Raw genomic sequence first — 26,202 nt, forward strand, 5'->3', positions numbered from 1 at the left:
TAATGATAGCATTTAAGTCAGCTCTTATCTGAGACGTTTTGCCTGGGAAATTATTGTTAGAAGCATTGCAGTAACTGCAGAAAGCTCTGGAATTAGTGAAGGTACTACCTTGAATAGTTCATAGAAGCTTTTGTGATGCATGTATTGCCACCTTATAATAATAATAATAAAACTTTTTTTATACCCCGCCACCATCTCCCCAAGAGGACTCGGGGCGGCTTACATGAGGCCAAGCCCAACAACACATCAGTAAAACAACAAAGCAGTAAGCAAATAAAAATACAATTAATATAACTTACATATAAACAGTAACACAAAAAAAATTAAAAACCTTAAGGCTGGGCAAGATGTAATAGATTAAATTTTTAAAATAAACACTGGGTGTGAACAGAGGTAGAATGTATCTAAGCAGGAGGGGTTTAAAGGATAATGTAGGGAGAGCAACCCAGCGGGTAGTTAAAGTGAGGACATTTTGCAGGGAATTGGTCAGAGCAGGGCATTGTTTCCTTTATTCAGGGAAGGCACACTGAAACAAGCCACGTTTTCAGGCTCCACCTTATAGAAACATATTCACAATATTGTGTCTACTTGGAATTAAGTTCAGTTTTACACCCTCTGTGCTCCAGTCTTCCTGATTGTTTCATTCCCCTGAGGTCTTCCCTATACCAAGAGCAATTGTGTCTATCAAGACCAGGGCTTCAGCAAGATCATTGGGGATATAATCTGTAACGTCCACTGAGGCTTTCTGGAAACTAAAGGATTCAATACTCTTCTAGAGCTAACCATCATAACAGGTCAACCACCCCTGCAGGGACAGAGAACAACAATGATGTCAGCTCTGATCAGAAAATTACTTGTCCATGACAATTCAGAGGAATTAACAACCTCTTATAGATCCATCTGCTTAAAACTGAAAACATTGTCAAGGATGTAGTGTATTGAGTGTGTGGGCTCATACTAGTTGAGGTAGGCCCAAGTTTATTATGGATACCATGCACTCCTGAGCTGCACTTGACAGATTGGCTTTACATGGGATGTTGAAGTTGGCCAAGACCAAAAGTCTGGGTGACTCCAGTACAAAGTAAGTCTGAGACCGGTTCTGTGAATTTGATCAGGAAGTCTGATAAGTAGAGAGATGGACGATAGAATTACAAAATCCCCTGTCTGTCCTGATTTTCATGGTAAAAACTTTACAAAATTCCCCAAAATCAGTGGATTGGTGAAATATTCTGTAACTTCTCGGGTGGGCAGTTGTAAATGTGGCCTACAACTGAGTCAAGCTTCATGCTTACAGGCCTATGAAAGACGGAGAAATTAGTGTCAAAAGTTTCCCCATTGGAACCAATGGAACCCCCTCCCAATTTCGGGAAATAGGTGAGTGAAAATGGCACGGGTTTTTGCCTAGTCACACACCTCTAACATTCAGTGTGATTTGACATGGAGAATTATTATTTCAGTGGAGAGCTGCTGCATTGAGATATCTATATCTATATATAAAATGATAACTTAAATTTAAAAACTCAAAATGTGCAGTCTTCAAGAAAGTTATTATCAGTTAAGCATGTGTGCATAATTTCGTTTTAAAAAATCCCAAAACATCAAAGTGTGATTTAGTATGTGAACTGATGAAAACTTAATGCTAAAAATAATACAGTGTAAAATCTATTCAGTCCTGTATTACTTTAACAGTTACTGAACCAGGTGGAAGCAACTCACAAACGATGGAGACCAAATATGGACAAAGGTGGTATTTTGTTAACTAAAATAAATATTTCTGTAAAGTGGAATCTTGCTTAATATGCCTGTTTGATGATGGCTTTTTCCTTACTTGAAACCATCCTTCTCTTTTTCCTAAATACATCCTGAAGATTTCGGTTATTGATTTGTAATTGGCCCAATTGTCTCTTGAGCACGATGCATGCTGTGCCATCTTCTGTTGGCCCAGAATAATTCTCCCTTTCCTGTGATCTAATTCTGGAACACAATTAATCTTTGGAGCCATTAGAATTGTTTAGCTGTGCTCTGTATGATTTTTAATAGACAGTTTCTGAACTTTGTAAAATGGGGATGGGGGAGCTTCTTGCTTTTTATGGTCACTTTCTTCTTGATGCTGATGCTTTGCAATGGGTAGGAAAAAGGCTACTGAAAGCAAAGGACTTAGGCACCATTTAATAATGAAGATGGCATTTTCAGCATTTCATCACATTGAAGAGATGAAAGAAACGGCATCAGTTGAAATCCCCTCTTCTGATTAACCATTAAAGCTGCTCACTACCTCACTTGCCCTTGTGCATCCCTAGTTGGACATATCTGACATCCAGTGCTGGAATCTCTCCCTCCTTGCCTTTCTACATATTGATGTGTCACAATCTGGAAGTAAAATGGATTTAATTGGCACTGTTATTATTAAATGTATATGAGAAACTCATATACATCTCGTAGTGGTCCTTATTAGATCTGGAGTTTAGATCTAAGAAGGACCAAGGAGCAATCCAAATAAGTCTGGGAACAGGTTATCCAGAATCATCTATCAGAGTTTGGTTTACCCCCCTCCCCCCATGAACATCCCCAATAGCAAGACTAAATCCATTATATCAAAATGGGAAAATGACTCAATCACAATTTCACTTAGAGAAAGCTGTCAAACAAATATGAATGACTGGATAAGGAGGATATTAGTCAAGAAAGCAGCCAAATTCTATTGTTATTATTCTCAGTATGAAGAGAAACGCCTATTTTCTAGCTGTTAAACATTTGGAACTGGTCAAAGCAATAGAGATTCACAGCCATAGTTCAGGATATCTTTGAATATACAGGAATTTAAAACAAAAAAATGAAGAAGTAAGCACTGAAAACACTCTGCTTTGAAAGGAAAATCTGTTTCTTATACATCTGCATTTTTGGCTAGTCTGATGTTCTTTACTTTATTTATTTATTTATTTATTTACTTTATTTATAGACCGCTGTTCTCAGCCCGAGGGCGACTCACAGCAGTGTACAACATGAAAGCAACAATATTCAAAGCACGATAAAAACAATTCACAACATTATACAAAAAACAGTAGCATCATTTCTACAAAAACCATTCCGCGTTGTCTCATCGTCCAAACCACAATCCAGTATCATTTTCCGTTGTTCCATTCCTGTTGTCATTACCAATTATTGCACTTCTTGTTTGAACGCCTTCTTGAACAGCCAGGTCTTTAATTTCCTGCGGAATATCTTCAGGGAGGGAGCCAGTCTGATGTCCACGGGAAGGGTGTTCCACAGCCGAGGAGCCACCACCACCGAGAAGGCCCTGTCTCTTGTCCCCGCCAGGCGCGCCTGTGAGGCAGGCGGGATCGAGAGCAGGGCCTCCCTGGACGATCTCAAAGTTCTTGTGGGCTCGTAGGCCGAGATGCGGTCAGATAGGACCCTCCCTCCCAATAAAATGAAAAATCAATTCCTTCCTACATGGTATGACACTTTAAGGCCAGATGTTCACCATTTATGTTTTCTATGGGTTTTTTTTAAGTGTCCTGTCAGTTTCATAAGCAGCACTGAGAACTATGGTCATGAACTGTTTGACAGACACTATCAAAACACATTCTGTCCTCCAACATTTAAAGAGCTAAGTATGACTTAAATATGTATAGAGATGGCACTCTGGCCTTTAACATGAAGAGCAAACTCCTGTCAGCTTCAGTAGCATATCTAAGAACTACGCATATTAAGGATCCTGGCATACACCTAGAATATATCCTAGAATATATCCTGAGCCCAGAAAGTATCCCAGACCTTCTGATATCTGAGGCACGCTCCTAGTCTAGCTTCACAGCAACTCCTGAAAGTTTTTCATAATTCCCAGTTTTGGGGCATTTGGTAGGGTCAGCGTCAATGAGAAGTGTCAATTGATGATGGGAGTCAGTTGTAATTTTGGTGACAGTTTGTTCAAGGCTACACAAAACACTTGAGGACTGCTTGATGACCACTGTTTTGTATCTGTCGACTTCATATTAGGGTTACAGGTAAAGGAAAGAGACATTTTGATGCTGAAAGGAGATCCTGGATTAAGACGATTCAGAATGAGTGAGAAAACTGGTCGGAATGTTTGCTGCCTTAGCAAACCTCCATCCTTCAAGGGCCTTGAGACACAAAAAAAAAATAAATGTAAAAGCCCTGGATTATCTGATCACTGAGCTGGAATTTGAATTTCTGCAGGAATTGGTCAACCAGAATTAGCAGCTTTCCAAGTCATTTGTGCTGTTCTCGATTAATTACTGTAAAGAAGTCAAACTACAGGGAAGGTTTGTTTTGCAACCTGATAAACCGGTTTTCAAAAGTGTCATGTTCTACAAGATTTGTACATAACTCTGTATATTGTGTGTTTTTTTTTTACAATCCTAGAGATGAAATCTCTTTTTCTGCAACTTGAATCCATTGCTCCATGTCCTGGGGTATATTTACATGGACATGTAGCCCAAAAAGGATGAACCATCTTTATGGTGGCTACAAGATGCATGGAATTGATTCAGGATAGTGTAGCCTTGAGCTGTGTCAACAAAAGTTTTCCCAAGAATCTGGAGCAAATCGAGGCTTTCAGCTCATCTGAACAGTTAGGCTAGTTCTGAGACCGGCTACAGCTTATGTGGTCATTTCAGAAGGATCCTATGGTCAATGGTATCAGAAGCCACAAAGAGGCCATGCAGAACTAACAGGGACCCTCCCCTTGTCCAGTTCTCTGTGTGGGCCATCTACCAAGAAAACTAAAGCAATTCCTTCCTTATAGCCAGGGTTGAAATCAGATTACAATGAATCTAGATAACCCATCTCATCAATGAATCTTGAAGCTGGGAGGCCACTACACACTACAGTACCTTGCCCACCAATGGAATGTTGGAACCTGCTGATAGTTTTACAGCACAGTGTGATCCGGGGAAGGGCCTTTCGTAGTTCTGCAAATTCTTCCTTGTTTAAATGAAGTAGTGACCACTCAGCCAGAGCCCTCTGTCTTTTTCATCTTACTCACATGTGGTGACTCTCACCCCTCCCTTGAATTACTTCTATCTTGAGTTATAGAAATGGAAAAAATATTAACACTGGACAAGCAAGGAGCGAAGTTGCACATCTCATGGAGATATATTAGTTACAACATCCAAGTCAGAGTGGATCTCATCAATTTTATTTGCAAAGTACTGGGCAAGGTTTTCGCAGTAAACTATTGAGTGGTGTAAATTCTTTTCTTGTGGGTCAATGAATATATGAAACAGTTGCTTAGCACTTTCCAGATGTTATGGTCGTATAGAGTCGTTACGTATTGACCTTTAAACGGATTGGTAGGTACTATACCCTTATGGTCTTTTGACTGCTTTGCAAGGAGCCAGCAAGCTAAGGGTATGTGGGTACTAAGGGTAGCATTTAGCTGTTGGCATGTCTTCTAATAGTTGGCTAGAAACTTTAGTCCTAAATCTACTACTACTTGGAAGAGAATATGTAGCGCGTCCTTCTTTTTTCTGTGTTAATGATAATTTCCAGACTGGTATAATCCTTCCTTTCTTTCATGGCCTATTTTACATTTATCTTCTGAATATTTTTGGATACCTTATTTTGAATAGCTTTTCTTCTGCATGGTTAAATACTCAAGGGTGTTATTATCTTTTGAAATGATTGGGACAAAATCACTTTTTTAATCTGTTACATCAACTGGCGTTAACTGAACGTAGTAAAATTATTCTAATATGGTTTTTTAAAAAAACTTATAATTCCTCCTTTGCTTTTTTGACAGCTGGTGTTTGTTTTCACTTTGATTGTATATTAGTAAATATTTATAATTTATGCTTTTATGTATTTACAATTTTGTACATGCAATGTGTGATTTTAACTATGTGATTTAGTTGTTATTGTTGTCTGTCTTAAGAGGAAGAACATGTTTCAAACAATCAGCAGCTGTTTGCTTACCTACACATACATGCATAAATATAAATGTATATATGGAGTAATTTCAACCAAGGAATTTTGGATAGTGTATTTAGGATTTTTCCTTTTAGGAATTCTGAAAAAATAGGTTACATTGAAAGCAAACAAATATCCAAGATCTCTGAGATTTCAGTGACTGACTGAGGGTAGAGTACAAACATAGGCATCAATAATAACAACAATAATAACAACAGTAACAATAGCAATATTAATAATTTTTTATTTGTATCCCACCTTTCTCCCACAAAGGGACCCAAATCTGTCAGGGGTGATTTGAATGCAATATTCCTGCTTCTTGGCAGGGGGTTGAACTGGATGGCCCATGAGGTCTCTTCCAACTCTTTGATTCTATGATTCTATGAAATCAGCTTACAACATACATATTAAAAACAATGTAAGTCTAACAAGTTAAAAGTCCTGGCTTTACAAGTTAGATTTTATACTCTAATATTGTTGCACATGTATATGAAGAAAACACAAAGTACTCTTTGAGTGCAATCCATGTCAGGGATAAATGAGTATATATTTATTGTCTTGATCTTTGGGTTTCCAAAACATTGTAATCCTCATTTTGGATCAGAGTTCTCTTTCTGCTACTTCGCATCCCATAGAACTGGATTACAAATCAAAATAAGCTGATAGATAGGTATGGCTTCCTTACAGTTAGGGATCTCATTGTATTTGAATATTAGAATTGGAAGACCATCCAGTCTACTAAAGAGACATAGGTTGGAATAATTGAGATCTAAAACACTATATTGTCTGTGATGATGAATTCTGTTTCAGTATGTTTACTTACAATGAAGATAATCACAGGCAGTCTTTAATAGAAGACTTATCATAATATTCAGCTAAAAATTATTTTTAATATGTGTCTCATTGGTTTTATCCTATGTTTTGGAGCAGCATAGGGCAGCAGCCATATATACTATGTATTTGAAGAATACTATCATGCCTCCAGTTAATTCATTCTTCAGGCTAAATATGCTCTGCTCTTTCAGCCATTATTCATAGGATTTCCTTTTCATCCCCTCTTAATTTTTATTGTTGTTTGCAGGAGTTGCCCCAGTTTATCAGTAGTTTTAAGATGTGATGTCCAGAAATAGATTCATAAATATAAATACTAGAAAACATCACATTGAAGCATTTCTTATAATCATGTCAAAAGCGAATTGAAAATACTGCAAGTTGCTTCTAGTGTGAGAGAATTGGCCATCTGCAAGGACGTTGCTTAAGGGATGCCCGGGTGCATTTCAGCCGGCACAAGGGTTTAACCCATTGCACCACCATGGCTCCACATTGAAGCATGAGTACTATGTAGATAACATGCTTTATATATTTGCTTTCCCCTCTTCTATATTGCTAATTTTTAAAGTCAGATTTTAAGGGCTAAAGCTAGTATTCCTTTGGATAGTTGAAATGAGGGATGAGCAAGGAATGGGAAGTACAAAGCAATATGGATCTTGAGTGTGACATATAGCTTGCCCTCTGTATTGATCCCCCCTTTCTCTCTGAAAAGCTTCTTAAATTTATTACAGGCAGTCCCCAAGTTAGGAACAAGATAGGTTCTGTAGGTTTGTTCTTAAGTTGAATTTGTTTGTAAGTTGGAACAGGCACATTTTATAGTGTAACTCCAGCCATACATATACATGGACATGGACATGTACGTGTATACACACACATTTATAGCTTTGGATAGCATACGCAAGGGTTAACACCTCTTTACTGTTTGTGCGCCCTGTTTAGAAGATTTCACCTCACTCTTTTTCCCTGTGATAATTGGATTTTGAAAAGTTTGGCTTGTTATGGAAACAAGGATTGGAGATAAAGCTTCAGTGGAGACACCTTTCCACCATGATAACTCTTTCTGGAGTGAATATCCTTTCTGTTCTTAACTATTGGTCATTTATAAGTTGGATGTTTGTAACTCGGAGACTGCCTGTATTACAGAATCTCTGTCCAGTGATCATGACTCAACAGTGTAATATGTTTTAATCTGTTAATCCTAATTTTTCTATCCCCTTTTCTCTTTTTTCAGACTTGTGGATGACCGGTGTGTTGTCCAGCCAGAAACAGGAGATCTTAACAATCCACCCAAAAAATTCAGAGGTGAGGCCCCTCTTTTCTTATTTTTTTAGGCCATTATCACGAACCCTCTCAATTTTAATGTGAGAATTTTAACTGGCATTTTATCAGTGAATTTTTACCTACTTTTTAACTATGTGTATCCTGTTATATGTATTTGAATAGCCTTGGGTTTTATCTCTCTGTTATAATCCTGTTCTACATTGCCTTGAGCCACAAGGAGAGACAGGTAATACATTTACTATTATTATTAGTATTATTATTACTGGTATTGTGATGATGATGCGTTTTTGTGTTCTGGTCAGATTTATCTAAAATAGCAGCTGCGCACCTTGAACGGAATAATATTACTCATTTATTGGATTATGGGAATACAGTGACTTTTATGTGTTTTGAGTGAGACCAGAAAATCTCAGTATTACACATTTATTTAATTTATTCTGTTATGGAAGGGCTTGTCTTTGCTAGGAATGAACCTGAGACAGTGGATTAGAGAACTTGGGAGTGAGTATCGATATAGCTTTATGACATTTAGTCCAGTTGCTTGAATTCCTAGTCTGTGTTTTAAATTGGGTTGACTAAACAAAAGCAGGGCCAAAAAGGACAGTCCAGCGACTACCCCTGGCTTGATTTTAGTGGTGTTACATAAACTTAAAGTTGAGTCCCTTAAAATAAATTCCATCTGCAAATGATGGGTCAACTTTTTACTTACTTTTATTCAGTAGCTCTCCATTGTTAATTTGACCTATGTATTATTGTTTGTTTTGGGTTTTTTTGCATTGTTTTAACAGTTATGCACTGTAAGTCACCCTGAGTCCCTTTCAGGAGAGAGGGCAAGTTATAAATATGAATTATTATTATTATTATTATTATTATTATTATTATTATTATTATTGTAGAAATGAGAAAGTATCTCTTTTGAACCTAACTTTATGCTAGTAATGCAACTATTAAATTTACAATTTCTTCTGGCAATTAGTATCCATTTTTGTTGGTGCTTTGAAGGGATGTTAATTGAATTGGTGATGCTCCTGGATATTCTCTTCATTAGACCTCAGTTTTCAGTTTGCACCACCGTTAGTCTTGGTTGACAAGGGAAAACCCTTGGTTACAGAGAGAGCAGAAAGAATATTGTGTTCTGATCTGATCTGTGTCTAGTAAGGATATTTTGTGGTTGTCCAAATGTTGATTGGCCCCAAGTCACAGCTTGTGGTCAAGTATGAGGGGAGTTATAATTCAAAGAAATTATAGAGGACTCTGCCTATCAGTCATTCAGTGACATTTATTTTTGGTGTAATTACCTACCAGGAAATCATAAGGGGAAGGGGTGTAGGTAGGTGAAAACACTTTATAAATATTAATTAAAGAACTAAAAATAAATTTAAACACTCTTTTAAATAGTTCTAAAACAGACAGCAGTATACACCCATAACTTGACATTTCTTCATGCCTTTTTTGCCCTTTCAGAAGTGACTCGAGGTGCATCTCAAATAGACTGTAGAACTACTGGCATTGCTTGATTCTGTGGAATCGTGGGAGTTGTAGTTCTATAAGGTCTTTTGCCTTCTCTGTTAAGGAGTGCTGGTGCCTCACCAAACTACTACCCCACAATTCTATAGCTTTGAATCATAGCAGTTAATCAGATTGTGTTACTTCTGCAGTGTAGATGACTCCTGCATGGTAACTGTTGGAAGACAAAGTAGAGTTACTGGGCATCTGATTGGATCTATTCAAAAGAATTTTTATGTTGAGAGTTTGCAGTGAAGCTTTTTAAAATTTTGCATGAACTGTTCTGTTTCAGTGACTGGAAACATTTTGAGAGTGAGACAGAATATATGAACACCTGGACTTGAAAAACATAGTCATTATCGTAGTGCAAAATAGTGGACGTGTGTATTGAGTTGGTTGCATTGAAGAGGTGGCATAATGTATTCAAACACAAAATTAAACCAATGCTCTGTTGGTGGAACTTGAGTATTTTAAGGGAGATGTGGGTGGTAGGTGCATGGAAAAATGCTTGTTGTGTTTAATTAGGGTACTTAAAATCAATTTGAAATAAAGAAAATCTCTGTCAAACAAACAAATACAGTAGCAGGTGTAATGGTTGCATCTTAAGCGGTATAGCAGCTACATTCATTCGACTAAATTTATGTTGTTAATTTTACCTTTATACATTAAGTTATAAAGGGGAATTAGGTAAATAGTTCACAAGGATTATAAATGCCTCATTGGAGCAGGGACAAATACCATTGAGCCTAAAAAAGACCAATGTTGAAGAAGGCGTCCCTGGATTCCTCGGTACTAAATAACTATCAGCCCATTTCTAATCTCCCCTTTTTGGGCAAGGTTCTGGAATGGGTGGTGGCTTCTCAACTCCAGGGATTTTTGGATGAAACTGACTATCTTGATCCATGTGCTTATTTTATGTTCTGTTTTTAGTACCTTGTGTAAACCACCCTGAGTCCCTTCGGGGAGATGGTGGCAGGATACAAGAATAAAGTTTTTATTATTATTATTATTATTCAGTTCTTGTGGGTTTTTTCGGGCTATATGGCCATGTTCTAGAGGCATTTCTCCTGACGTTTCGCCTGCATCCACAAGCATGTGGACAATTTCAACAGAAAGGAAGAGACCATGAAAATGAACAAAATCTGGCTACCAGTATTAAAGAACTCCAAAATTATAACAGCTAAACAACAGAGAGGAAGAAACCAGGCACAGATTAACACCTCCCAGCAACAGATTTTCCCAGGTTCAGGCAGGCCTTCAAATGCTAATGAAGGTGATTAGCTAAACATTCACACCTAACTGCAGCAGGGAAGAGCTCCTTGCCCCACCCCAGCCATTCCACAGATATATAAACCCATTGTCCTAATTCCAACAGACCTCTACCTCTGAGGATGCTTGCCATAGATGCAGGCGAAACGTCAGGAGAAATGCCTCTAGAACATGGCCATATAGCCCAAAAAAACCCACAAGAACTGAGTGATTCCGGCCATGAAAGCCTTCGACAATACATTATTATTATTATTATTATTATTATTATTATTATTTTATAAAAATGAAACAAGCTCCATTTAGAAGAAACATTCTGAAGCACTGTTGATAATTTCAGTTGCTCAATGTGTTTATGGACCTAGTAATTTCTGGACAACTTAGACTTGTTGGATAGAGTAACTCTGTAATGGCTTGATTCAGATCTGTTTTGGAAACCTTAGTTTACTGCAATGTGAGCAAGTAGCAACATGTTGTTGTTTTGTTGATGTTGTTTCTCTTGATCGAGACCCAAAATGAAGGCAGTAGCTGACATGCTTTGCATTTCCATCTTCTCTTTCATGTACAATAGGATAGCATCAGAAGGTTCTGCTTTTGAATGTTTCCTTCAATTTCAGGCAAGGAACTAATTTTTTATTGAAAAGTGACCATATATGGTCAAAGTGTTCTATGTTAATGTCCGCTTCATTCAACTATTCAGGATCATGTTGACCTCTAAGAGTCCTGGTGTCCCTCACCCTCAGCCCATGGGAATCTGTCAGATCCACATCCCAGACTATCTTTCCAAAGTTGGTCAAATATACAGACTTACAGATCTGTATTCTAACAAATGAGGAAATAGGCAAAACAGAGATGTGGGATGGATCAGGAATGGAATTTTATAATTTAGGTTACATCTCACATCTGTTTTACTTTAGTTGTCAGCATTACTAATGTACTGTATATACTCTATAAGCTGATGGACTTCGATATGATCTGTAGATAAGTTGAGGGTCATTCCTGAGAGGAAACCTCTAGGACTGCCTTGTGGGGACAGCTGACCTTAACTGCTACTGCCACCGGTTTCCCTCCCAAGCATTTTTTTAAAAAGCCTTTTAGTACTCTGATTAGAGAAGGAAATAGTTCCTTTTGATATACAAGTTAAGGCACAGTATTAACTATTATATAAAAATGAACAGACTGATGAAAAGCAAGAGTTTAGCACACTTTGGAGAACATAAAAGAAATGTTAGTCAAAAACCTAGCCCCCAAATCTGGGTTGACTTCTCCATACACATATTTTCCCCTTTTAGAAATGACCCTTGACTTATCCACAGGCCATATCAATTTTGATACCAAACCTTCCCTCAATTTCTATGTGAGGTTGACTTATACATAAGTGTATATAGAAAAATCTTTAGGAAGAATTAAATATTTATTTTGTTATTCTTAAAACTCAATCTTTTTGGGTTTGTATTACCTTTGACTTATAAGATAATGTATTGTAGAAAATATATTGATCTTTCTGAATGTAAAGCGTAATTGATAATCAGTACTAAAATAACTTCCCAAGATAATGGAACCCAAGCAAATGGATAGGAGGTCAAAAGAGATGAACTATAGTAGTTCCTGTCTAGTATAGTATTCATTTATTGTATAGTATTAATTCTAGCTCATCTGTTGTATAGTTCACCTATAGTATAGTATTAATTCACTGTTAAGTTAACAGATAAGATTATTTATCAAAAAGATAGCAGTCATTATTGTACAACATTTTGTATGTTAAGTGTAATTGGTAGCAATTTATCTCAATATTTGACTAATGTAGATTTGTTCCATATGCTCCTCATTTTGTCCAAGAAAATATAACAAATTATGGAGCTGTACTATTTAAAGTGTATGAGGAGCAGCACTTAAGGTAGATTTTAGAATAAATGCTTAATATTTACTTTTATGGTGTCATTTCATTCATTCATGTAATTTATATCCTGCTCTTCTCCCAACATGGGATCCAAACTGGCTTGCCACAAGGTTAAAACAAGATAGAGCTAAAAATATTATGGTAAAAAAAGATTTTTAAGAATAGTGTGTTAAACCTATTTTTTAAAATACCATAGTATTACAAAGTCCTGTCTATACATATAATATCCACACTCCACTAGAAAATACTTTTACATAATTGGTTATTCTCCAAAGGTCTCCAGAGATGTTTGCTCTGAATACAAGTTACCAAGTGCCTGAGGAAGCAAGTGGTTGGTGCAGGAGATGTAGCATAGTCAGTTCAAGCCAGCTAGTTATGAGTTATCTGAGAAAGATGCATGGAAAAGCATGAAGATGATCCAGAAGTCATATTAGCAGTTCAGAAGTCCAGGTACATGGGCCAGCAAGTAGTAAACACAGTAGTAAACAGTGTAATCGGTCCAAGATCAAGGTGAAACAAGAACACGAACAGGAGCTGCCAGGCAACCAGATAAAACAGTTGCCATCACTAAGGCTGCGGAAGAACTGCTGGGTTATTTATGGACAGCTCTTTAAAGATGACAGGTGCTAATCATTGCTTAATGGGATCAGTGTCTATTATTTAACTGAAGCTGCATGTGGTGTTTCTCTCTCATTCATTAAAGGAAGTATAGGATGTATCTTCAGCATCATAAGCCTTTGCCAGCTCCTGCAAAGCAAGGTCTCCTGCTGTCTCCATGTCCTCTGATTCAGAGCAAGTTTCACTCTCCCGGGCTGCAGCTTTATGGCAATCTGCCTCCCTCTCCTCCTCCTTTTCTGAGTCATTCATGGGGTGGGTTATGACAATATGGCCCTTCCGAGAGTCTGAATGTAAACGATGAAGTGTTTTATAGGTCATAACTAGCACTTCGGATTGTGCCCAGAAATAAATGGGTAGCCAGTAAAGGTGTTTCAATGAGGGGGGTTTATGTGTTCCTGCCGTTTTAAATCTACTTATGTTTCTGAATAGTTTTCAAAGGCAATGCCATTTACAGTAATTCAAACAGGAATACATTACAGTAAACTAAATGGGATGTGTCACTGTAGCCATATCAAGCATCTTTAAGAATGGATGCAGCTGTCAGACTAGATTGAACTCTGCAAATGCACTTCTGGCTACTGCCAAAATTTGGCTTCCAGGCTCTAGTTTGAGTCTACAAATATATTCAAGATAATGGACCTGAGATTTTAGGAACTGAATTCCTATTCTGTCTTGTCTGGAGAAGTTCTATCTTGTCTGGATTAAGCTTCAGTTTGTTCATTCTCAATTTATGTATTATTAGCAACAGGGACACCTTCGTTCTTGTGGGTTTTTTCGGGCTATATGGCCATGTTCTAGAGGCATTTCTCCTGACGTTTCGCCTGCATCTATGGCAAACATTCTCAGAGGTGAGGTCCATCTACAGAAAACCTCCGTCCACAGGTGAGGTCCGTCTACAGAAAACCCACACACACAGATAGATATCTACATAAAAACTCCAACCATCACCCAAGTCAAAAAAGAAGCACCATCAAAGCCTTGGCAGACCGTGCAAAAAGAATCTGCGAACCCCACCTCCTCCAAGATGAACTGAACCACCTCAACTGGGCTCTCCAGGCCAATGGATACTCCACCTCAGACATCAGAAGAGCTGCAAGGCCAAGAACAAGCCACAAGAGTCAAGATGAAGATCCACCCAGAGGAAAAGTGTTCCTGCCATACATCAAGGGAACCACTGACCGCATAGGGAAGCTGATGAGGAAACACAACATACAAACAATCTACAAACCCACCAAGAAAATCCAACAAATGCTACGTTCAGCAAAGGACAAGAGGGATCCTCTCACCTCTGCAGGAGTCTACCGTATACCATGCAGCTGTGGACAAGTCTACATAGGGACCACCAAACGCAGCGCCCAGACACGCATCAAGGAACATGAAAGGCACTGCAGACTACTTCAACCAGAGAAGTCAGCCATAGCAGAGCACCTGATGAACCAGCCTGGACACAGCATATTATTTGAGAACACAGAAATGCTGGACCACACAAACAACCACCATGTCAGACTACACAGAGAAGCCATTGAAATCCACAAGCATGTGGACAATTTCAACAGAAAGGAAGAGACCATGAAAATGAACAAAATCTGGCTACCAGTATTAAAGAACTCTAAAATTATAACAGCTAAACAACAGAGAGGAAGAAACCAGGCACAGATTAACACCTCCCAGCAACAGATTTTCCCAAGTTCAGGCAGGCCTTCAAATGCTAATGAAGGTGATTAGCTAAACATTCACACCTAACTGCAGCAGGGAAGAGCTCCTTGCCCCACCCCAGCCATTCCACAGATATATAAACCCATTGTCCTAATTCCAACAGACCTCTACCTCTGAGGATGCTTGCCATAGATGCAGGTGAAACGTCAGGAGAAATGCCTCTAGAACATGGCCATATAGCCCGAAAAAACCCACAAGAACTGAGATCTTCTGATTTGCCCCCCATCCCACCTCAAAGGTCTGGAGTCACCACAAAAGACTGCCTGCAAATCCATCCCAGGGAGGGAGCCCACAAGGTAGTGAAAGTTACTGAGAAGTCCATTGGAGCCATTCCCTTGAAGTGATCTTCCAACAAGGTGACCAAAATTGTCTCGGTGCCATAAGCAGAGGTGAAAGTCAATTGAATTGGATCTGAGTACTCTTGTTTCGTTCAGGAATTCCTGATTGAAGCATGACATCATTTGGAGAACACTACAATTTTCCCCACCTTGACTTTTGGCTCCATATGTCTCATGAATATGGGTTGTAGATGTGTTAAGTTACAAGTAGTTATACATTTTATTGAGAAGTTTTTGAGAAAGAGAGGCAGGAAAGCTCCCCAATTTTCTTCATCCTTTCGAACTATGAAATCTAGCCCAAGTTGAACATTAGCACTAATGAAGAGATCTACACGGGTCTTCCATATCTGAGGATGTGTGTGCGCAGCCTACTTCCTTGCTGTCCCCCATGTTGCCTTTAAACGTGCTTATAAGGTAACATTGCATATTAAAGGGAAGCAAGACTACTTAACCTGCCCTCCTGCCTACATAGTATTGGGAATCAAGAAAGACTAGTTGCAGCCAGTTTTAAACACATTTTGGCTTTTAATTTTGGAGCTTACATTTAACTCGTTTTTACCTCTTTCAAAACCCATATAACTCTTTGGGCAGCACTGGCAACAAGCATGCCAAGAAGGTTGAGTTAAATATTAAGTAGAACCCTACTGCTAATAAATCTAGCAGCCGGCATTGTCAACAAAGGCATATTGCAGTTTTGTTGCCATAGTTCCTGCATAAAATCTGACCTTAGCTGCAATAACTCTCTGTTATAAGGAATTAGATAATCAGTTTTCTAAAATTAGTATGTTCCCTACTTAATAATCTAGTATGAACATGATATTTAATGAAATATTATACTTGGTTACAAGACACCATGGGACTGAAATACCTTGAGAAGTCAACAGGGAATTAAAATCTGGGCTGCTTAGCCTTGCATAGGCTCTGAAAAAAGTGCATATACATGAGGGGAAAGTAAAGCAAAACTTTACTGAAGTCAACTACAACATTAGCAAACACCCATTCATTGAAAGACTAAATTCAAAATACCAGATTCCAGTGCTCTAGTAGAGGGCTTTTTAAATCTTTTCCACTCTTGACTCATTTCTGTGACCCCATTTTGCCCAAGAAATTTTTATGTGACTCCGGATGTGTACATTCGTAAAGTAGGTATAAAATTCAAACATTTACTGAAGCTAGATCAGCATCGCAAGGCCTGCTAAACAGGCTGATTTTCCTTTTTATGAAGTACAACTGAAACATTTTCTGCAGAGTCTACTGTAAACACTGGGCTTTTGTGCTAACAGATTTTGTAAAAGTCTATCTGGCCTTCAGAAACCTTTTTCCTGGTGCATATGCATAAATGTTGCTGTTCTCTGACCTCTTGACAACAGTTCATTATCAGAAGAGTCTTGGCAACTCACTTTGTTTCATAAGGCTGGAAACATTATGCAGGCACACCTTAGTTAAGAAAGCCTCTTACAAAGAAGCTCAGATTTATAAAGTCTTTTATGCTTCTCCAGCCACACTTGCCCTTTGTCTAGCTGAATTCTATTTTAGCAGCATCAGCATTAGGAGAATGGTATGAAGGAATGATGGAGAAAAATGGACTTTCATTGCTGGTTGCAGCAGCGTATCTGCGGTAATCAATGCAATAAAACTAAAGTTGGAAAACAGTGAGATTCTACTATAGCTGATCCTACTGTAGCTATGTGTACTTATGTATAAGGTAAACATCAACTTTCTCCAGAATTCCTTACAGAGCAATCATGAACAACAAAGCAAATGGAACAGAGAGAAGGAGATAAGTCTGCTTTTTAATATAACCCAACCATGTTCAAGAAGCATAGGTCTATATGTTGGGAAGAAAAATTGAAATCCTAAGGATGGAGAATAGTTAAAAAAATCCCTGGAATTTCGGCAAATTTGTAGTGGTCTCTAGAACATTCAGGTTTTTTTTTTTTTTACTGTTTATATAAGACTTATCTGATTTGTTTGTTTCACATGGGTGTTTTGTTAGTTTTGAATGAAAAATATGCTGAAACTGATTCAGGTGTCCTTCTTGTTTGTGGTGTAGGAACTTAACCTTTTGTTTCCATTAACTGTATGGGAAAACACTGAAATTTATTGTGAAACTATATGAAAAATTATCTAGCAATACAAAAATTCAGTAACCTGTCCCTAACATTTCAGTTAAGGAACATTATACAGAATTCCTAAACATCAATGCAATATAAGGCTACATCATAAAATATTTTAATGGATCACTAGGGGATAGGAAAAATCAAGAATGCTTGGATCATAAATACATATTTATAGATTCTCCATTCCAGCTGCTGATATACTGTACTACAACATGGGAGAAAATGTGGAGGCCGTGACAGACTTTGTATTTCTAGGTGCAAAGATTACTGCAGATGCAGACTGTGGCCAGGAAATCAGAAGACGCTTACTTCTTGGGAGGAGAGCAATGTCCAGTCTCGATAAAATAGTAAAGAGGAGAGACATCAGACTGGCAACAAAGATCCGCCTAGTCAAAGCCATGGTATTCCCTGTAGTAACCTACGGATGTGAGAGCTGGACCTTGGGGAAGGCTGAGTGAAGGAAGATAGATGCTTTTGAACTGTGGTGTTGGAGGAAAGTTCTGAGAGTGCCTTGGACTGCGAGAAGATCCAACCAGTCCATCCTCCAGGAAATAAAGCCCGACTGCTCACTGGAGGGAAGGATACTAGAGACAAAGTTGAAGTACTTTGGCCACATCATGAGGAGAGAGCAAAGCCCAGAGAAGACAATTATACTGGGGAAAGTGGAAGGAAAAAGGAAGAGGGGCCAACCAAGGGCAAGACGGATGGATGGCATCCTTGAAGTGACTGGACTGACCTTGAAGTAGCTGGGGGTGGTGACAGCCGACAGGGAGCTCTGGCGTGGGCTGGTCCATGAGGTCACGAATCATAGAATCATAGAATCATGGAATCATAGAATCAAAGAGTTGGAAGAGACCTCATGGGCCATCCAGTCCAACCCCCTGCCAAGAAGCAGGAATATTGCATTCAAATCACCCCTGACAAATGGCCATCCAGCCTCTGCTTAAAAGCTTCCAAAGAAGGAGCCTCCACCACACTCCGGGGCAGAGAGTTCCACTGCTGAACGGCTCTCACAGTCAGGAAGTTCTTCCTAATGTTCAGATGGAATCTCCTCTCTTGTAGTTTGAAGCCATTGTTACGCGTCCTAGTCTCCAGGGAAGCAGAAAACAAGCTTGCTCCCTCCTCCCTGTGGCTTCCTCTCACATATTTATATATGGCTATCATATCTCCTCTCAGCCTTCTCTTCTTCAGGCTAAACATGCCCAGTTCCCTAAGCCGCTCCTCATAGGGCTTGTTCTCCAGACCCTTGATCATTTTAGTCGCCCTCCTCTGGACACATTCCAGCTTGTCAATATCTCTCTTGAATTGTGGTGCCCAGAATTGGACACAATATTCCAGATGTGGTCTAACCAAAGCAGAATAGAGGGGTAGCATTACTTCCTTAGATCTAGACACTATGCTCCTATTGATGCAGGCCAAAATCCCATTGGCTTTTTTTGCCGCCACATCACATTGTTGGCTCATGTTTAACTTGTTGTCCACGAGGACTCCAAGATCTTTTTCACACGTACTGCTCTCGAGCCAGGCGTCCCCCATTCTGTATCTTTGCATTTCATTTTTTCTGCCAAAGTGGAGTATCTTGCATTTGTCACTGTTGAACTTCATTTTGTTAGTTTTGGCCCATCTCTCTAATCTGTCAAGATCGTTTTGAATTCTGCTCCTGTCCTCTGGACTATTGGCTATCCCTCCCAATTTGGTGTCGTCTGCAAACTTGATGATCATGCCTTCTAGCCCTTCATCTAAGTCATTAATAAAGATGTTGAACAGGACCGGGCCCAGGACGGAACCCTGCGGCACTCCGCTCGTCACTTCTTTCCAAGATGAAGAGGAAGCATTAGTGAGCACTCTCTGTGTTCGTTCACTTAACCAATTACAGATCCACCTCACCGTAGTTTTGCCTAGCCCACATTGGACTAGTTTCCTTGCCAGAAGGTCATGGGGGACCTTGTCGAAGGCCTTACTGAAATCCAGGTACGCTACATCCACGGCATTCCCCGCATCTACCCAGCTTGTAGCTCTATCGAAGAAAGATATCAGATTAGTCTGGCATGACTTGTTTTTGATAAATCCATGTTGACTATTAGCGATGACTGCATTTGTTTCTAAGTGTTTGCAGACCGCTTCCTTAACAATCTTTTCCAGAATCTTGCCCGGTATCGACGTGAGGCTGACCGGATGGTAGTTGTTTGGGTCATCCTTTTTTCCCTTCTTGAAGATTGGGACCACATTGGCCCTCCTCCAATCTGCTGGAACTTCTCCCGTTCTCCAAGAACTCTCAAAGATGGTTGCCAATGGTTCCGAAATGACTTCCGCTAGTTCCTTCAATACTCTGGGGTGTAGTTGATCTGGCCCTGGGGACTTGAACTCATTAAGAGCGGCCAGGTATTCCTGGACGACTTCTTTCCCAATTAGCGGAGACGACTGAACGAATGAACAACAACATGTCTATGTGTGTTTGCGCGCATATATATATATATATATATATATATGGTTTTGTGCATTCGTTGTAATGTAATTTTGTTTTTGACTTTTTAAGTCTCTTTTGCTGTGTTTTTCAGTGTTTTTGTGAGTGATGGTCACTTTAGGGCCTAATAGGTGTATTGTGTCCAAATTTGGTGTCAATTCATCGAGTGGTTTTTGAGTTATGTTAATCCCACAAATGAACATTACATTTTATTTATATAGATTAAGATAGATCCAAAGGGTGGATTCGGGATTTTTGTAGGATTTCCTTTCTGAGATTCTCTGCCACACATCTGAGGCCTAGACCGCCCCCCCCCCCCCCAATAATTCCATAAACCAAGTATTCTAGTTTTCATGATGGACTCAAAATGCAAAAAAACAAACAAACCAAAAAAAAACCAATGGTCACAGAGAGGGATAATCTTTAGGGGCTGACAGTGTAAAAAGCCCATTTAGTGCTTTCATAGTTTGCCAGGTTCTGTTAGCGATCAAGATTACATATGCTGCTATACAGCTCACCCTTCACATTTGTCGTTTTGACTTTTACGGTTTTGATTATTCAGGGATTTGATTAAAAATAAGCTTTCTAAATATATACACTTTCTCAAGTGCAACTCTATGGGCAGCTTCTGTCATGCTTGGTGATCTGGACGTTCCTAGAGGTGCTCCAGTGTGATCCTATTGTCAACTTCTAATGGAGTTGTGCTGGAGACCCTTGAGATTCCTAGAGTGTTGACCTCTTTAAGTTATAATTAGCAAATTATGTATGATTTGAACAAGTGTGCTTTTTCACATGTGTACATTGCAAATATAATATAGTTGCCAAACTGTAATGGCTTGACTTCTAAATAGACTGCAGATTTTGCAGATCTGTCCCTTTATATTTCCACCTCTGTGCTATTTTCCCAGGGCATGTGCATCATCTTATTCATTTTTCTTCTTGTAGTAAGTATATCAAATGAAACTAACATTTGCATATTCAGCAGAATTCTGCTCAGAGTACTTGCCAACATTGTTGGCCTTAGTGACATTTTCCCCTTAAAAATAGCAACATACCTGTTGGTAGGTAGCAAAGAACTTTGTCATTGTAGGAGTACAGCACAGTCGTGTAGTCCTTGACATCTGCCCTTGAGTTTTCCAGTTACAGACATTTTGTTATGCAAGGTATGAAAACCTGCCTATCCAGTTCTTTTGTGGCAGAGATTGTCCCTGTATCCTCTATGTTAGCTGTCAAGGTGAGATGTACTCAGATTGATGGTTTTCACAAGGCATAACAAACCACAGCGTGATTCTGTCATGTCTTTCAAGACAGAGAGCTTTTATGTGAAAGCTAGACATGCTTCAGTTATAGAGCATCTAAGACTTGCAGTATGTAACTTAACTGAATTGGAGACTAGAAAAAATATTTCTACAAAAGATACCTTTAAATGTAAAATGTCTGCCTATGTACTTAACCCATCTCTTGTAGTGATGAAGATTAGTGCACCTACACATGGATCTTACTTGTTAACGTATCCAGTAATTTAAGATGAATCTATTAACAGAAAATTCAAATGCTGAAGTTTTAAGAAGGGCATGTGGGATTTCTAGTTCCCATAAGTCAACAAGAACAACTACTTGGTTCTCCGTTTGCTTTTTTCAATATTGTGAGGAGTTATTGTTATGTAGTATAAAACGAGCAAAATTGTTCAACCAGGAAACAGAGCTGTCGGTGAAGCAGAACCATAGATGATGGAAACCAGCCATTCTCAGCATAGGAAACTTACTTGCAGTGAGTAACTGCTTTTGCCAAAGACAACACTTTCTCCAGTATATTCTGGCATGTGTAATGCAGTGCTGTTCAAGTTGGTGGTCCATGGAGTAGTGCCAATCCATGACCCATTAGCTAGCAATCTTTGGAAAGAAAGAAATCTTCCAGGAAAGAAAGGGTTAAAGTAGCATTCCTGTTATAGCAGTAGTTCTGCTTACTACATGAGCTCATTGAACACAATTTCTTTTATACACAAAGAGCTTTGAATGCCATAGAATCATGTTCAACAACCTAGTGATGCCTAAAGAAGTGTTCTCTGTCTAGATGTTCAGTGCAATTCTGTGGTCAATTTCCATAATAAGTTCTGTAACAATTACACTGTAGGCATACTTGAGCACACTTCTCTAGGTATTGTTAGGTCCACCCAAGCAATTCAATGGCATGATTGGCAGGAAGCCCAAGGAACTATTTATTTCTGATAAGAAAGATATAGTTCCTGATTACACCATACACCAAAATTATATTATTTGAAGGTTCCAGAAAGGCCTACTGTACTTGGAGGGGAAAATTTATTTGAAAATAGTGATATACAACTTAGTGTTGATCTTAAAGTTGTGTATGTCTTAGCTGGTGGTCGCAAATCTTTTAAAAGGCCTGAATAATACAAAGAAGATGGGCAGCCTTAACTCAAAAACTTCCAGACCAGCCTCAGACACCTAAAAGAAATTTCATCAACATATTTCAATTTTTTCCATTCAAATAATGGAGAAATTTGTCTTTCTGGAGAAAGATTGAAGTAGCGACATCACTATTTAGAAAAACAATGTGTAAGGCAATTAAAATGGACATTTTGTGTTGGGACAGTGAGACAGAAGCTGCTAGAGAAAGCAACTATATTGCAATTGACTTGTTGATTATGTTTGTAGAAGCCATGATATAGAATAACCTTTTTTAAAAAGCATGAGAAAAGCAAAATTTGTGATAGCTGTTGTTTGTTGATTTTATTTTGGTGGTTTTTGATCCAGCCAGACCGCTTGCAAGTCATTGGTATATAACCTTAATTTGATTTCTGCTGCTTTAAATTGAGGATTTACATATTTAACTTTGATATGTTGCCCCAATCCTTTATATATTTAAAGCAGAATTTTTATCAGAAACCATATGTGTAAATCTTTAGTTGATTGAAACTTTGTCCTTTTCACTTTGAAATTTGAGCATTTCCATGTAAGCGAAAGAGCTATTTTAGCTGCCAATGCCTGACAATATAAATATAAGTTTCTGCAACAAGTGCTGGATTCCTTCCTAGAATCGTAAGCAGTGGCAACATTATCTTTTGTCCTGCATCAGAAGATATTTATCTTTCAGAGAGAGTGCGTGCAAAAATCCAGTTTTCCATACTATTTGTTTAAAAATCTAAAAATCTAAATATACAATACTAGCTTAGGTCACAGTACTGTGTTTTATTCCATGGTGTTTACAATTATTCCATTGTGTTTACTTTCGGGATTTTACATCCTGGATTACTGTACAGAAATATAGGTCCAACAAGACTGTTTTATGATTACCATGTCTGTCATAATACAAGTTAATTATCCCTTATCCAAAATTCTGAAATCCAGATACTCCAGAATCCAAAAATTGTCCACATGGGAGGCTGAGAGAGAGACATTATTGCTTTCTGATGATTCAGTATACATTTCACACACAAAATTATTTAAAGTGTCGAATGTGAAATTACTTGCAGGCTGTATAAAAATTCAAAATACAGAACACTTCTGGTCCTAAGAGTTTTGGGTAAGGGAAGTTCAACTATAGTGGCCCAAGCTCATTCGCGAGCCTCATGGTCTAGCAAATATTTCTAGTATGAGTCTAACACTTTATTTGCTAGATGACACTGGTTTTTAAAATTGAAGCATTGTTATATAATCACATTGGCTATTTTATGCCTAATAAGTGCAGATCTACCTTGGATTAGCTTATCTTCAGAATTTGATTCTGGCCATCACATTGTTAAACTGACAGTGCTCTTTCTTTAGAGTAAGTCCATAAAACCTGGTATATTCTAGCAGAGGTTAAGACATAGCTAACAGTTATTTTGTATGGTGAGAGGGGGGGAAATCCTCTTCAGTTTGGTGTGATATTCACTTCATCCACACTTGGCAGGACCCTCCCTGCTACACCCAGTGGTAATAGTCAAGGAGGAAACATAAGGGACCTGAGAGGAGAAAGAGCTAATGTGATTGTGGTTTCCACGGTTCTTTCCTTTCCGTAGAAGTATTCCATATGTCTCTTTGCAGACATTGTGGAGACTACAAGTATTAGCTGAAAACTTCAGAAACCACTAGTTTGGTAGAAGTTACCCCTTGCATCTTTGTTTACAGTAAAGAGAACACTGAGAATCTGGAAGCATTGCAAATCCTTCATACAGTGTGTATTGTTTAAATGAGAGCTTAAGGGGAAAGGATTCTGTTTCAGGTGAGTTGGCCTAAAGTGTGCTTTGTACAATTGGAATGCTGAGTGAAAAAATAAATAGACACAAAAAGTTTGGATTCTCTGGGCCTGATTTTTACCAATTGTTGTGTTCGTTTTTCTTGCATGAGCAAATGATATTGCAGAATATACCTGTTCACAGTGAACACTAAGCTCTAATTTCAATTAGCATGAAGCTCTTAGTTCAAACACCCCATGTTAAGAGCTTTCCATGGTCATTAGAGATCCAGAATGCCAGGAAATGGCAGACATTAAGTGCATGCCTGCCATTTACGGATGCATCAGGGTTTGAGGATATGGTACAATATCTTTGTGATCGCCTCTTCCCCTATGAACCAGTACGTACCTTGAGATCATCCGGGGAGGCACTGCTCTCTCTTCCTCCGCCATCTCAAGTACAGTTGGGGGGACAAGGGAGAGGGCCTTCTCGGTGGTGCCCCCCCCCCCGGGCTCTGGAACTCCTTCCCTAGGGAGATCAGACAGGCTCCTACTTTGTCCTCTTTCCAGAGACAACTAAAAACCTGGATGTTCCAGTGTGTGTTTGATTAAGCAGTCCACTAGTAATTTTCCTGCCCCTATTTTAAGCTCAGCACTTTAGGTCGACCCTCTTATCGTCCACCTCAGCACTTTTGATGACAGTATCTCCGCCCTACCTATAGTTTGTTGCACTTTCCTTGAGCTCCTTCAGAATGTATTTCACTCATTGAATCTGTACCTCAGCTATGTTCTTTATTCTCAGCCATATTGTTTTGATGTTGTTTACAAATGTGATTGTTTTATATTTTATCTGATGTTTTTAATTGGTTGTGTTCTATTTGTAATTTTTGGGCTTGTCCGTTGTAAGCCGCCCCAAGTCCCTTTGGGGAGATGGTTGGCGGGGTATAAAAATAAAGTTATTACATTATTATTAATATTCTGTAGTTAGTTCCAGCTTCATACTGGAGCTGGATGGCTCCAGTAGAGTTTCTGCTTTTGCAATGTAATTATTCCACTCCAAGCATCTGTAGCAGGACCAGTAAACTTTCAGATCCCCTCTCTCCTGCAGTGAAAGATTGATCTGTTCATTAGAGCAGACACATGAAACCTATACAGCTGAAACCATCAAGCAAATGAACTTAGTTGCCACTCCACATTCTAGGCATACAGATACAGCTGGAAACTAGTATTGCCCACACAGATTTACAGACCTGGATTACATTTTGAGGAGTTTTGTGAGTTTAATCATGTATTCTGGAACATTCAGCAAACTGCCCTTGTAATTTGGTGACTTCAGAGCAGAGTTCTTGATGGCAATTATGAACTCAGCAGTCAATTCTTCTCTGAGGTTGCAGCAAGATCCTCATTTTGGATTCAGGAGCTATTGCATTCAGAGAAAGAGGGCAGACAAGTAATTTTTCAAGCCAAGGACAAAGAGTTTCCCCCCTTTTCTTTCCATACTTACCTGAACTGCTAGTCCATTGTAGAGTTATTTCTTATTTACATGTTATCCCTGTCTTATGAAGGAAAAGGAAGGGGAGAAAAGATATCAGGAGAGGATATACAGAATAGAGAGAGCTACAATACTTTAGCTGTAGATCCTGCATAGAGCAGAGGGTTGGGCTCAATGAAGCTTTACATTCAAAGCATATGATGGGGATCACATTGGGAAGGAGTGTTGTAGTGAATTTTTGTATGTGTGTCTCCCCCATCCAGTCATTGCACCAAATAATTATTTTGATATGCAGTTGCATAAGCAGTTGCATGACATACCAGTTGAAATTTGGAAAATTCTCAGACTGTGGTGCTAACTTTCTAGCATCACTATTCAACAAAATCATAACAAAAATATTCACAATACTGGACTACCAGTATAACCTAACCAGTTTGGAAGGTTAAAAGAGACATCAGCAATGTGCAACATATAAGCCACTATACTTTTTGTGTCATGCAGTGAAAGTATTCGAAAGAATACTGGACAAAAGGTTAAGAAGTCACACAGCCATTACACCAAAT

The 26,202-nt window shown here is 38.8% G+C and overlaps 1 protein-coding gene across 5 annotated transcripts in view; it reads left to right on the forward strand.

Moving 5' to 3' along the window:
• ITPR1 (inositol 1,4,5-trisphosphate receptor type 1) overlaps positions 1–26,202 on the forward strand; it is a 259,894-nt gene that overhangs the window by 45,534 nt on the left and 188,158 nt on the right. For all 5 annotated transcript variants that reach the window (XM_060766304.2, XM_067463479.1, XM_067463478.1 and 2 more), the window contains exon 3: positions 7,994–8,064. In XM_060766304.2, coding sequence (XP_060622287.2) covers positions 7,994–8,064 — 71 coding nt within the window. The remainder of the gene's footprint in view (positions 1–7,993; positions 8,065–26,202) is intronic.

The sequence above is a fragment of the Anolis sagrei genome, chromosome 2 (assembly GCF_037176765.1).
Source record: "Anolis sagrei isolate rAnoSag1 chromosome 2, rAnoSag1.mat, whole genome shotgun sequence".
In the NCBI taxonomy this organism is placed as follows: domain Eukaryota; kingdom Metazoa; phylum Chordata; class Lepidosauria; order Squamata; family Dactyloidae; genus Anolis; species Anolis sagrei.